The sequence below is a fragment of the Lissotriton helveticus genome, chromosome 3_1 (genome assembly GCF_964261635.1).
Source record: "Lissotriton helveticus chromosome 3_1, aLisHel1.1, whole genome shotgun sequence".
In the NCBI taxonomy this organism is placed as follows: Eukaryota; Metazoa; Chordata; class Amphibia; order Caudata; family Salamandridae; genus Lissotriton; species Lissotriton helveticus.
The window spans coordinates 1,747,118,822-1,747,132,337 of NC_136061.1; the positions used below are offsets into that span (position 1 = coordinate 1,747,118,822).

General features: G+C 45.2%; 1 protein-coding gene across 1 annotated transcript in view; it reads left to right on the forward strand.

Moving 5' to 3' along the window:
- Positions 1 to 1,720: 1,720 nt before the first annotated feature.
- The window catches only part of MECR (mitochondrial trans-2-enoyl-CoA reductase), a 62,543-nt gene continuing 50,747 nt past the window's right edge, over positions 1,721 to 13,516 (forward strand). The window contains exons 1-3 of the mRNA XM_078682522.1: positions 1,721 to 1,880; positions 8,623 to 8,720; positions 8,980 to 9,111. Coding sequence (XP_078538648.1) covers positions 1,750 to 1,880; positions 8,623 to 8,720; positions 8,980 to 9,111 — 361 coding nt within the window. The 5' untranslated portion in view covers positions 1,721 to 1,749. The remainder of the gene's footprint in view (positions 1,881 to 8,622; positions 8,721 to 8,979; positions 9,112 to 13,516) is intronic.

Consider the following 13,516-nt stretch of genomic DNA (forward strand, 5'->3'; position numbering starts at 1 on the left):
GTTGAGGTAAATCACAAAAACGCCAGCTCATTGGACATGCATGCAGTGTGATGGCCGCATTTTTGAGACTATGACTGTCCTTATGGACCAAAGAGCCCTGAAGAAGCTCAATGAGAACGAACCGTGTTAGCTTTCCTGATAGATGTTTAATCTGGCCACAATGAAATACATTTTAATTAAGGAATGAACTAATAAAAACATTGGATACGAATTGGATTATGGACCTATTCTGATTTCTTTAAATTAGGATGAATGTTGAGCACTGTTTAATACGAAGGGGTCCTCGATATGGTATATATTTATGTCAGATTCGTATACAGAGTAGTATTATTTAGTTTAGGATTAGGGACTGATTCCCCGGTGGCTGTTCCCTCACAATGGACCCGCTTTCTCTTAAGTGTTCTCTTGTGATTTAATGACAATTGGGGACAGTGCTAGGTGTGGTTTTTCTTTGCCTTGCCCTTCCATCTCTGGTAAATCTTTTACTAGCTAAGTAGAACTTTAATGCAACAAAAGTAAGTCTTCAGTTCTACAACTGGATGCCCGTCCCACGCCAGCTCACTGTTAGCAGACTCAGAGTAGATCAACGTCATCAGCCCCCACTCCCCAGCCCCTCCCCCACCGATCTGCAGGCACAGCAGGGCTGCAATTATTCAATGGAGCCATTGAAATTCCCTGCTGGGCCCAGCACACTGTGCTTCAGCACATCGCCTAAGTGGTTACACTTTTTGGGGCAAGTATCGACCCTTTGATAACAGATGGAGGACCCACCCAGGCTGGTGGGGGTTAGGGGTGTCAAGAGCCGTCAAACACAGTTAACTCTTCAAAACCAATAGTCAACATAAGCAAAATGAACAGCCTGAACTTGACTAATTACTGGCTTCGAAAATAAACAGTTCTCAGACCACGTTTATTACACATCGAACCAAACTTGATTAATATTTTCATCATATTTGCCTAACTTGGCAAAGACCCACTTTGAGGACCCCTTAAAAAAACTGTCGCTGCTCAGACCTGGTGAGACCCGGCCCACTTAAAGTCCTACAATAGGCCTCACATTTGCGAAAGATTAAGCTAATGGCAATGTAAATGACAATGCCATTTATTTATCTGTTTTCAAAACCAACACATAAATACAAATTTTGTCATTTACAATGCCAATAGCTCTAACTTTTCCAAAGGCGAAACCATTGCATTGTAAATGCTTGTTCTTATAACATGTCCTATACACGCCGATTTACACACGATTGATAGTCTCTGTGTAATGTGTGCGTTAAGTACAGTGCTCTGACACCATTCACTTTTATGAGGGACGCTATAAAATGTAAAATGCATTTGAGAGAGAGTGGTTATGGTGACTGTTAAAAGGTGGTAGGGAGGGAATCCGTTGGAGGGGGCGCCAAAAAACATTGTCGCACTGGGCGCCACCAGTGCTAAAGCCGGCCCTGCAAACAGGTACTCTTAAAAAGTGAGTACCAGGAATAGTTCCATTTTAACCACTGCTTTCTAGCACTAAAATAAAGGTTTCGACACGTCGGGAAAAGCCAAATGGAGTGGGTGAGCCACGTAAATTAACTGACTGGAGAATTTGCAGGGCAAAGTGAATTACAGTTTCTTCAATCTGCCACCAGGTGGTGCCCGCTGTCTGAAAATGAAACTAGCTAGATAAACTATGTGTCATACGTCACTTAACTCCCCGCCTCCTCTACGGTCTGTGGCGTGACGTGTTAGAGGCGCGTCGGCGTGAGGATGCGGTGGCTCGCAGTTGTGTCCTCAGGGCTCTGGGGTCGTGTACCTGGAGGCTCAAGGCGGCGTTGCCTGGGCAGTTGGTGCCAGGCACTTGTGTACGAGAAGCACGGGGACCCGCGGCTCAGCCTGCGGTGAGGGAGACATTTTGTTCAGACCATTAGAACTTAGCGGGGTAGAGGCGCCTTCACCCACTTCAGATTCGATTAATTTTAGTAACAAGTGGTACCCGATCAAAGGTGGCCGCTAACTACGACATAAACAATAGACTAGGAAGAAGGATGAACGATTATAACAGTAGGTCTGAGACTTCGGCATTTTCAGCCCATCAGAAACTTAATTTGAGTCATATAGTCTGGAGAGAACTCTTTGTCTATTCCATTTGAAATAAGACTTCCGTGTTGTTTCATGACACACGGAGCTAAAAGTGGCAAGTCGGAAATGTCACGTACATCTAGAAATAGGACTCTAGGTGATGTGTAATGCCCTTTAACAACCACGTCTTTCTTATCAACACAATTTTTTAAATTGTGGGACTAGTAGTTTCTCTTTTAACTTTGTAAGTTTTGGTTTCAAAACTCCCGTCACCCGAAATGCCCTTGATAAAAAGCCAGGACTGGCTAAAGGAGACAGATACAGGGAGCAATTTGGCAGTTTTGGAATAAGACTACAATAGCATTCAATCAGAACAAGTGCTAGAGTATCATACCTCCAGCAATGGGAATGCACTGCCGCATTAGAAATTGGACTAAACGGAGTGCATGTTGGGAGGGATGCAGAATGTTGATTGCTGGTGTGAGTTTACTAGTCGTGGCACAAGGTAAACGGCCAGGTGGGAGAGACATTGAAAGTTAGATAATTGTGAGAAATGCGAGGGGGATTGCATGACGTTATTAGATCATCGCAAGTTATCAAATACAAAATACTCCAGTCCTTTACTGTTCTTTTTACAATTTGTTGTCTTAAGGCATGTAAGGTAAATTGAACCTCCCAGAATGCATTCTGTTGTTAAATCAAATAGGTGTGTATAACTACTTCCTTTTTGATATGCAATCATCTGGTAACCTTGGTGATGCAAATCTGGATTGTGTTCTGTTGCCGCTATAAGAGAATACCACATGTTAAGATTGCAGCACCGCGCTCATGGAACTCAATAATTAAAGATTAGCTGTGGGGGTCTAGATTTTAAAAATAGTTGTGGAGGTGTGGGGTAAGCCTAAATCTCCTGACTTGCCATTCAACACAGCCTCTTCTATGGTAGCATGCCTCCTTGTTTGCTTTCATCATCACAAATGTTTGAATACATATTTATTTGTACGGCACATCATTCTTTTCATCTAGAAGCAGAAGGTTTTAACATGAATAGAAGAAGTAGGTCATGTATAGCTGTCTTTATGATGGATTTCAATTTTGATGACCCGTGATCTCAATTACCATGACTGACCACATTAATTCAAGCAAAAAAGCCAGCAAAGTCTTATTTATTTTTATTAGTGTTGTACATCAGAGTAATGAAGAGATATTGCTCACCTTTGAGATGCTCGTGCTTCAGCGTTAGAGAAACTCATAAAAGAGGAGTTTTTAATCTTGCTTTAAATAGCACGAGATTGTAGCATTGCAGATGTCCAGGCGGGTGCTATTCCAGAGGTAGGGGGCAAATGTGATAAAACATTTATCTTTTTCTGTCTCGCAGGAACATTTAGAAGTGTTGTTTGGTCAGAGCAGAGTGAAAGGATTGATAGTGTTGCCTTTTGGCCTGGAGATAATGTGGGTGCAGAACGTTCTAAGCATTTATATGAGATATACAGGCTTGAAGAAGATTGCGGCTTCAGTGAGAAAGTAACACATCTTATTAATCTCTCCATGATGAAGGGTTGGGTCCTGGTATCCCCAAAGGGTAGACGGAGACTTTTGGAACTAAGTAGTCTTATTTAGTTTGAAAATGGTTGTTGGGCAGCTTTACATTTTCCCAGAACCCCCATGGATCCTTACCTTCAGTTCATTGGGATTTTTGACCCAAACATGAGATGGAAACTGTTCTAAGTCTTTGCAACGGTGCCTGAAGATTTGCAAGCAAAAGTAAAACCGCCTTGTTGATTATGTCTGCCCTTTTGGCGACTTTTAGCACTGGTCCTTAATTTCCCATCCCAGTCAGTAGGTTTGCCACAGTGCAGAAAAATTCCTAATACTATAGGGAAAGTGTAAGTATTGATTAGACTTTGAGAAAAGAAGGGGTAAACAGGTCCCGATCCCTTACTGACCGTATATTGAGCTAAATCCTTCTTGGTTGCTTGCCCTTGACAGGGGGAAACCCCTATCCCCCTAATGTGAGTAGGGTTCAGAACAAGATTGTCTGGGCAAGATTTGTATTCAATATAATTCGAGGAAAAAATTCCAATCACACATAGGTTTGTTTCTGGTGTATTTATATAGTTGGTTAGTCACTGTATCTGTGATAGTGAGTGCGAGAACAGCCAACACGTGTTTCACCCCTTTACATGGCCATCCGGCCTGGGGCTTCCTCAGGGCGGTTAAGAAGAAATATATTGTAGATCAGCTCTGGGTCACATCAAATCCATATCGATTGCAGTGACTCGGAATGGCATTATGCCGAAATCTCTAGAGAACCCTAAGAATTTGACCTATCTGATATTGTAGTCTAATTGACTTTTACGTTACGTTACGTTACGTTAAAATTATTTATACCGCGCACTTTCACCAATGGTTTCATGGCGCTCTTGACAAATACAGTAATCCTGGGTGGGAGGGGTTATTCATAAACAGACTGGAAGAGCCGGGTTTTTAGTAAGCTGCGGAAGCAGTCATAGCTGGGACAGAGACGGAGAGTAGATGGCAGGGAATTCCAAGTGCAGGGGGCCAGGACCGAAAAACTTAATCCACCGTGTTTTTTGCGTTTGAATTTGGGGACCACCAGGAGGTTGAGAGATGCAGAGCGAAGAGCTCTGAGAGGAGTGTGGCGAGTCAAGGTGGATGAAATGAAAGCTGGGGCTGCCTCGGAGAGAGCCTTAAATACTGAGCATGCCAGCTTAAAGTTGCAGCGCTTGGAGACCGGGAGCCAGTGGAGACTACGAAGGAGAGGAGTGACATGCTGGTATTTAGGCTGGCGGAAAATCAGGCGGGCAGCCTGATTCTGCACCAGCTGCAGCCGATGGAGGTGGTATGCGGGAATGCCCGCATACAGCGTGTTAGCGTAGTCTAGCCTGGAGGTGATAAGAGCAATGACGACCTGGATCAAGGCCTCCCTGGTGAGAAACCAGCTGATTTTGCGTATCCGCCTAAGATGGAAAAAACAGGATGAAGTGACCGAGTTGATTTGAGGTCTCATTGAAAGGTCTTCAGATATAATCACCCCCAGGCTCTTCACTGTTCTCACGGGGGTGGGTGCCGCCCCCAAGGAGGTAGGCCAAAAGGTGGAGTTCCAGGGATTAGTGGGACCCCCCACAAGTACAAGTTCTGTTTTTGTGGGGTTCAATTTTAATTGGCTGTGGTACATCCACTCAGCAATAATCAGCATAGTGGACTGAAAATTAAGACAGGTGGACGGGAGAGGATCAATGGGGAAAATTAACTGAAGATCATCCGCATAATTAAAGATTGTGATGGGGGAATTGCGGAGAGATGTTAGTAAAGGTTGCATATATAAATTAAATAAAAGAGGGGATAGTGCTGAACCTTGGGGGACACCGCAGGAGAGGGATGTGAGAGGTGCAGAAAAAGTAGACAAATGAACCGCTTGGGAGCGCTGGTCAAGAAATGATCTGAGCCAGTTGAGGGCGACCCCCTGAATGCCAGCATTATGGACACGGTCGATCAAGATGGCGTGATCTACCGTGTCAAATGCAGCCGAAAGATCTAAAAGGACAAGGGCCTGGGAGATGTTTTTATCGGCACCTTTCCTGAGGGTGTCCATGACTGCTACAATGACCGCCTCAGTGGAATGGAGGGGTCTAAAGCCAGCTTGTTGGGAGTCAAGGAAGGAAGATTTCTCTATGAAGGAACTCAGGCAGCGGGTAACATAATTCTCCAAAATCTTGCCTAGGTAGGGCAAGAGGGAAATGGGACGGTAGTTGCTTAAAATTGTGGGGTCCGCATTTGATTTTTTCAGAATAGGCAGGACAGCTGCTTGCTTGAAAGAACGGGGGACCTCCCCATTAGCAAGGGAATTATTGAGTAATGCCAGTGGGGGGCCCGGACAGGCAAGGAAAGCTTCTCTCAGAATCAGAGGGGGACAGCAATCGTTCGGGGAACCTGAGCTGACTTTAAAAAGAAGAGAGGAAAATTCCTCTAGGAAAATTGGAGGAAACTCCAACAGGGTATTAGGGTTCCTGGGGGGAAGGGAGGGGGGGAGGGGGTATATAGGAGTCGGAATATTATTTTTTATAGTTGTGATCTTATCAATAAAGTATGAGTTTAGTGAGTCGCACAGGGTTTGAGTGGGTTGGGGTTGAGGGGTAACCCTATCCGGGAGGGAAAGCTCATTAACAATAGCAAAAATGTCCTTGGTTTTACTATGAGAGTCCATTATTTTTTGAGAAAAGTAGGCCGTTTTGGCTGTCAAGATCGATTTTTTTGTACGTTTTCAGACAGTTGACATAGAGGAGTTTGAGCTGTGGATCATAGTTGCGTCGCCAGCGACGTTCCGCTTGCCGCAGAGCAAGTTTATCGGTTTTGAGTTGGTCTGTGAACCACCGTTGAGCGTCGTGAGGGCGCTTAGCTTTAATATTTTTATAAGGGGCCACTTTGTTGCTGGCAAGACGGAGCCATTCATCCAAATGATCGGCTTGATCATTTGGTGAATTCGATGGCAAGGGTGCAGTGGAAGCCAAAGTGGCATGAAAATCGGGTAGATTTGCTCTTTTCCAATTACGGGCAAGAAGATTCTTGGCAAGGGGAGGAGGGCGTGAAATCTGAAGATGTAAGTGAAATGAAATAAGGCTGTGGTCGGACCAAGAACAGGGTAGAACATCAGGAGGAGAGATGACAAGGTTGGACGTCCAAACTTGGTCAAGGATGTGACCTTTGTTGTGAGTAGGGGAATGGACATGCTGGGAGAAGTTCATGCTAGTTAGTAAGTCAGAAAATTCTGAGGAAGATTGGCTTTCGTTAACAGCAGACGGCCAATAATTAAAGTCGCCAATAACCAGGATATTGGCATGATTGATCGCGAGTTGGGCTATAGAGTCGCTGAAAAGCTGGGGGAAAAGAGGCATGTGTTCAGGGGGCCTATAGACAATAACACAAATAAAAGACGACTTATCTGAAGAAAATTTAAGAGCTAAGCATTCAGTTTTAGGAATGGCAGTCACGGAGATCTCAGAGAATTTATGTTGGGAGCTGATAATAGCCGCTACCCCGCCGCCCGTTTTACCACCGGGGCGGTTGGCTTGCATGATATAATATCCCGTAGGGATTGCAGCAAGGACGTCGGGACCTGAGTCCTCTGTGATCCAGGTTTCGGTGAGAAGAAGGATATCGATGCTGCTAAGATGCAACAGTTGAAAAATCTCAAGCTGGTGGCGAATGAGGGAGTGGGTATTAAGGTAGTGAATAAGTAATGAGGCGGAGATCGGGGGTAGTACTGAGGGGGGGGCCTGAGGAGGAGCGTGCAACGGATCGAATGCAGGGGCATCAGAGGGAACAAAAATGCCACATTCCTGAGGCGCTTTAACAGTACGGGCAGGGATGAGCCCCGAGGTTTTTAGACTTAGCAGGTCGGTGGAGGAATAGGAGAAGCATTGGGCATTACGACAGGGCCCTGGGCCTGGTCGGCCGCGGACGGGCGCAGACGGGCTTGACTTGTGCGCGACTTTGGCGCGAAGTCGGCGCTCCCGCTGCGCTCGTCCGCTGCGCTTCCTCCATGCCGCCATTAAGTACTAAAGGGGGAGGGAGCACTAGACCGCTCACCTGCAAAGACTCAGCGCAGGGCGGAAGTGGTGTCAGCCTGCAGGAAGTGCGCTCCTCGAGCTGGCCCTCCGCAACAAACGGCACAAGCCGGGGCGGAACGAGGCCACGAGGGCAGAAAAGTGCAGGTAAAATCAGCTTCAAGAATTTCACAGTCAAAAGTGCAAAAATACAAATTTAAAACTATTTGTCCAGCGTGCTCTTAAAATCAGCCGCGGACACAGAAGATAGATGTGTAAATTACAATGTTTTTTTAAAATTGATCAGGCGTGCTCTTAGATCAGCAGCGGCACAATATTCATAACAGCATCCACAAACAACCCACATCCGCAGCCTGTATCGCTGCGTTTGTCACTGGGGCTGGGAGCTGAGAACAGCAATTAAATACATGGGCGGGCTCGGCAGCACTAGACCGCTCACCTGCAAAGACTCAGCGCAGGGCGGAAGTGGTGTCAGCCTGCAGGAAGTGCGCTCCTCGAGCTGGCCCTCCGCAACAAACGGCACAAGCCGGGGCGGAACGAGGCCACGAGGGCAGAAAAGTGCAGGTAAAATCAGCTTCAAGAATTTCACAGTCAAAAGTGCAAAAATACAAATTTAAAACTATTTGTCCAGCGTGCTCTTAAAATCAGCCGCGGACACAGAAGATAGATGTGCAAATTACAATGTTTTTTTAAAATTGATCAGGCGTGCTCTTAGATCAGCAGCGGCACAATATTCATAACAGCATCCACAAACAACCCACATCCGCAGCCTGTTTCGCTGCGTTTGTCACTGTCACTTTAACAACCCACAGAATACGCCATGAGCTTGAATAAAAGCCCATGACTGCTAACATTGTGGCATGGAGTCATCAGTTAACACTGTATTTGCTAACATGCCTTTAAGGGAGTGGCACAATAAGTTGTGTACAGCCACATAAAAGTTTAACACTTACACACACCATGTGTTCTTTAGATTGGAACGATGGAAGCTTCCGGATCTTGGAAATGCTGGGGTTCGTGTGAAAATGCTGGCCGCGCCCATCAACCCGTCTGACCTCAACATGATCCAAGGTGACCTTCCGTCTTCAGCATGCATGTCTCAAATCTTTAATTTTGAATGTTTGCTGTTTTTAGAATGATCTTGTCTCATGCAGCTCAGACAGAGCTAGTTCGGGAAGCTGTTGGTGATGAAGGGAATCTGTTTTAGAAGAGTAGTATATAAGGCTGTGTCTGTTCGGTTTAGTATGAATTATATTTTGTGAATGGACTGTGTGAGGAGAATTCTCCCAAAATCATTTGTGTCTGCTAACTGTACATCTTCCATATGCAGGTACATATGCTCTGCTCCCTGATCTGCCAGCTGTTGGTGGTAATGAAGGGGTCGGGGAGGTGCTGGCAGTTGGCAGTGACGTAACTGGCCTGCAACCTGGTGACTGGGTGATACCGATAGATGCAGGCCTCGGTGAGTAGTAGCGCATCCTTAGCTAACATTTTTCACCTATAGTGCTGCTTCTTTAAAACCATGAATCATTAGATGTTTTGAAGTTATTCATTGCACAGTTTAGAAATCTACTGAGCTTTTTTTTTATTTTACTACTTTGCTATCATCTTATTCATGCTCTGCTGATAAATTTGAAGAGTGACCTCAACTTGTGGGCAGGCTTAGTTGTTAGAGTGGTAGGTAACTTCACATTTCTGGAGGCATTGTGGTTTAGTGGTTGCAAGGACCTTATGAACATTGATATTATAGTAGCTTCAAGGTCAGGGTGGCTTCATGGTTGATGTACCTTGCATCAATCTGGCCATTATAGTGACCAGATTGATGACCTAGGGTTCAGGTTTGCCTGATGTTTGTAATGGCATGATGATATCGTAATTAGACTTGTCAGGAGTGTTTGTGTTTGGATTATCCGGTTTGTGTGTTTGGCCTGAGCTTACGACTTGATGGATAGAATGGCACGATGACTCTGTGGCATTGTGGCTGAACTAGCCAGAGGATTTGGTGGCTGCAATGACTTGAGGACCTGGTTATTATTAATCTTTTGCCATGTTTTTTGGGCTGGCCACATAACCTGGTGGCTAGGCTGGCCAAAAAGTATGTTGGTGAGCCAAGTTTCATTGCCTGGTTCGCGGAGAAGGCTGAAGACTTTTTAGTCTGACTGGAAGATATGATGGATTGACTAGTTTGATGACTTCATGCTTAGGTGGTCTGAGGACACTGTGAGTAGGCTGGTACATCAACCTGGAGAATTGGCCTCATTTCTTGGTGGATTGTTGGACTGGACTGATAGTTGATAGTTCTGTCCCACAGATTTGGTGGCTGGGCCTGGCTGATGACTTAGTGCTGGCCGGACATGTGACCTAATGTGCAGGCTTGCTCCATACCCTTTTTTTACAAAGTCAAGTGGCAGGGGAAAGTGGCATAGTGTCTTTGTATTTGGGCTGGCTACATTAGGACAAACCTGTTTGTTAGGGAAATTAAAAACTTTTGCACTGTCCCAGGAGCAATGAAAGCAACACACAACTCTGCAGTTTGCTCAGGAACAAATTAAATGTGTTTGTCTGTGTTCATGCATTCTTGCTGGCCATCAAGGATGAAGTCGGCACACACTGGTGCTCTCAGCCTGCTTCTTCCCTGAGTGACTGGTTTCTGTGTCCTATATACACTTAGTAATGCAAACCTTGCAGTACTAAAAGGTACATGTTGCCAAATATGGTCAACAGAGAGATGCCAGATTGGCACTGTACCAATTATACACTGTGGCAATTATAATACAGACATACAGTGTAAGCAGAAATGAACAATATGATAAGCAAGCTAACATGGTAGTCAGAACATAAAGTGACCTCTAAGTTAATTCTGAACAGCTGTTGAAGTTTGTCTTGGCAAGGTCAGATGTGTATTAAGTGCATGCATACAAGATATATATGTTTCCTCAACACTGATGGTTTCATAGTGTCATTGGCCTGATGACTTGGTATTGTAGCTGAACTGATTATTTGGGATTTAGGCTGCCATGATGGCAGCTTAAACTGGTGAATGGACTGACAACATAACGTGTTGGAAGTGTATGGGTCACAGTCACTTTATAGTTAAGCTGGGTCGATAATTTGAAGGATGGCTGGCATAAAAGCTTAGCCATGGGTTGGATTGATTGATTTGTCGTTGTTAAAGCCTATTGACTTTGTGGTTTACATGGCCTGATCACCTGGTAATTAAGTTGGCCTCATGGTTGGATGGCCTGATTGCTTGGTGACTGGCCAGGTTCAATGATTTGGTGGTTAGGGCCACTGGTTTGGTGGTTCAGATGGCCTAAGGACTTGGAGGTTGGATTGACATACTCTATTGGTTTTCGGACTGGTGGTATTACTTTGTGGTTTGGCTTATCCTCGTGGTAGCTTATCTAGACTAATGTTATGATGGAATGGGTAGTGCACATTGTTGGGGGATCTATGGTGACTAGGATTGAATGATAGGTGAGCTGGAGTAACAACTTGGGGGTCTATTAGTATGTCGGGCGGACCGCCACCGCCCGCATGGCGCTGTCGATCCGCCCGACATTTACCTCCTCCCACATCCCATTTCCTCCCCCCCCCCCCCCTGCCATATTATGATGGCGGGGGGACCCAGGCGGACGGAAAGACCATCCGCCAGTGGATCGGGCGGAAAAGGGGCTGTATATGGTGGTGAGCCATTCATATTACAAATCAGGCGGAGAAGCGCCTTTCCATGGCAGCGTTGCTGCCATTGAAAGGCATGCGGTCTCTGAATGTGGGGGCCCGTTGCGGGCCCCCAGGGTAATAGGAAGGTGGGTGGTGCACCTGCATTTGCATGCACAACGTGGCAGGCACAAGGTGCAGCCACAGCAGTGTGTCGGGACGGTGCTGTGTGCACCGCCCACCACAATGTTGTGGATGGGGATGCCACCGTGGCGGTGCCATCCTAATTGCCGGTGCGGGACTGCTGCACCACTGGCGGCTGATCCCAGCACCGCTAGGGTGGCGGGTGGTCAAAAGTCCACCCGCCATCCTAATAGGCCCCTTGGTGTTGAGCTTAGCTCAGTCAATTCCTCATTGTGCTGGCTTTTGCTTCTGGTTTGCTGACCTTACGGAGTGTGGTGGTGGATTTGGCATGATCACTTAATGTTTGCGCTGGCGAGTTGAAGAGGTGGGTAGGCTGGCTTCCATGTGACTTTTCCTCTGGTGAAAACAAATATTGAGGGGACTCTCTGGGAGAAAAAAGGTCCTCTTCTTTCATCATTTCTTCGAAAATCTCAGACCATTTTTTGCGAACTCTAAGTTTAATCATACTTTATCTTTTTAAACAGGGATATCCTCCTCTCTCTCTTCCCCCTCACTCCTTCCTTAAATCTATTCCTTTTTGGCCCTATGCCTTCCTTGAGTCCATCAATCATACACTGTTTTCACTGTAAGCTATGGCCTATCCTTATAACTAGCCCTAAACTTAACCCTTAGCAATTCCCTAAATCTAAAACATACCCCAACCCATACTCTAATCCTGTCCTTTACCCTATAATTATATCTTTAAAAGTCTTCATTAACATTGCAGTAGCCCAAATAACAAGTTTAATACTCCAATCTGTGTCCCTACCCCAGTACCTATTCAAAACACCAATTCAAGCCCTAACAACTAACATTTATCTGTACACTTCCCCAAAGATTGTTACTCTAGTGTTTCTGGACATGTAATTTCCTTCCCTCTAGAGTTTTGTTCCTCAAGGTTTTTCAACCGAGCAAAAGAAACTTCACCAACTTAATGATTTGGTGGTTGAGGCAGCCTCGTGACACAATTAGCCCTATCTGATGGTTTGTCTATTGGACTGACCTGACAACCTGATCATTGGTTTGTATTTTGTATTGCCATTGCTTTGATTATTTGTGTATTGTGGCTCAGTGACAACATAGAGGTTAAGTTTTCGGAATTTCAGTTTGGCATAGTAATTCAGAAAAACTTCCACTCTAGAGGAGACCCCAAGAGCAAAGCGAGGGGATGGTATAAAAGTGGCACATGACAGACAGATGAATGGCAAGAGAGAAATATGGGCCTAACAATAAGAGCTAGAGGGTTCATGACCTATTATGAAAAGCAGAGATGCCATTCTCTATGTATCGGCAGATAGTAACTGAACATTCTGTTTCCACCAATTTCCCTCTCTGTGTAGACCACCCCTGATAGTTGCATGTACCTGTGCAGCGTATAGGCTAAACATAAGGGTGTCTGAAAGCAAGATGTGGTCAGGAAAAGTAAGTGAGCAGAACTGCTAAGTGAGCAGAACTGCTTGGCTGGTCTCTCTTTACTAATATACAGGTTGTTTTGACATCATAGAAACTTGGGAATCCAGGAAGAGTCGGGTCAGGATGCAGAATGAAAGACCCCCAAATTCTCCTTGCCTGGGTTTGCCTGGCACAGGCAAAGATTTATCTATTTTAACCTATGTTTATGTGGTTCCTTTAGACTGATTGTTTTGATGGCCTTGAGGTTTGCAACAATACGAAGAACTATGAAATAGGAGCTGAAGAGATAAATATGTGGATTTTGCATTTTGCAAAAACTGAATAATGTGGTCCTGCTGCACAGGGCAAGAGGCTGGGACAACTATTGAAATAGATCTCATTCATTTCCTTTGCCTTCAAACTATGGGAACGAATCCATATGATCGGGTGAGTAGAATGGAGAGCTTGAGCAGGATTGTGTCTTCAAAGTTTTGTCTTTAGGAATAAAGGTATCTTGCTGTATTGTTCACAATGGACATAGCTAAGCATTTCAGTGTGTTGTTTTGGTAATGGGGAGTCAGCTTAGATTCATCAAGTGATCAGAGCAATGATCATATTATATTTTCACTGTC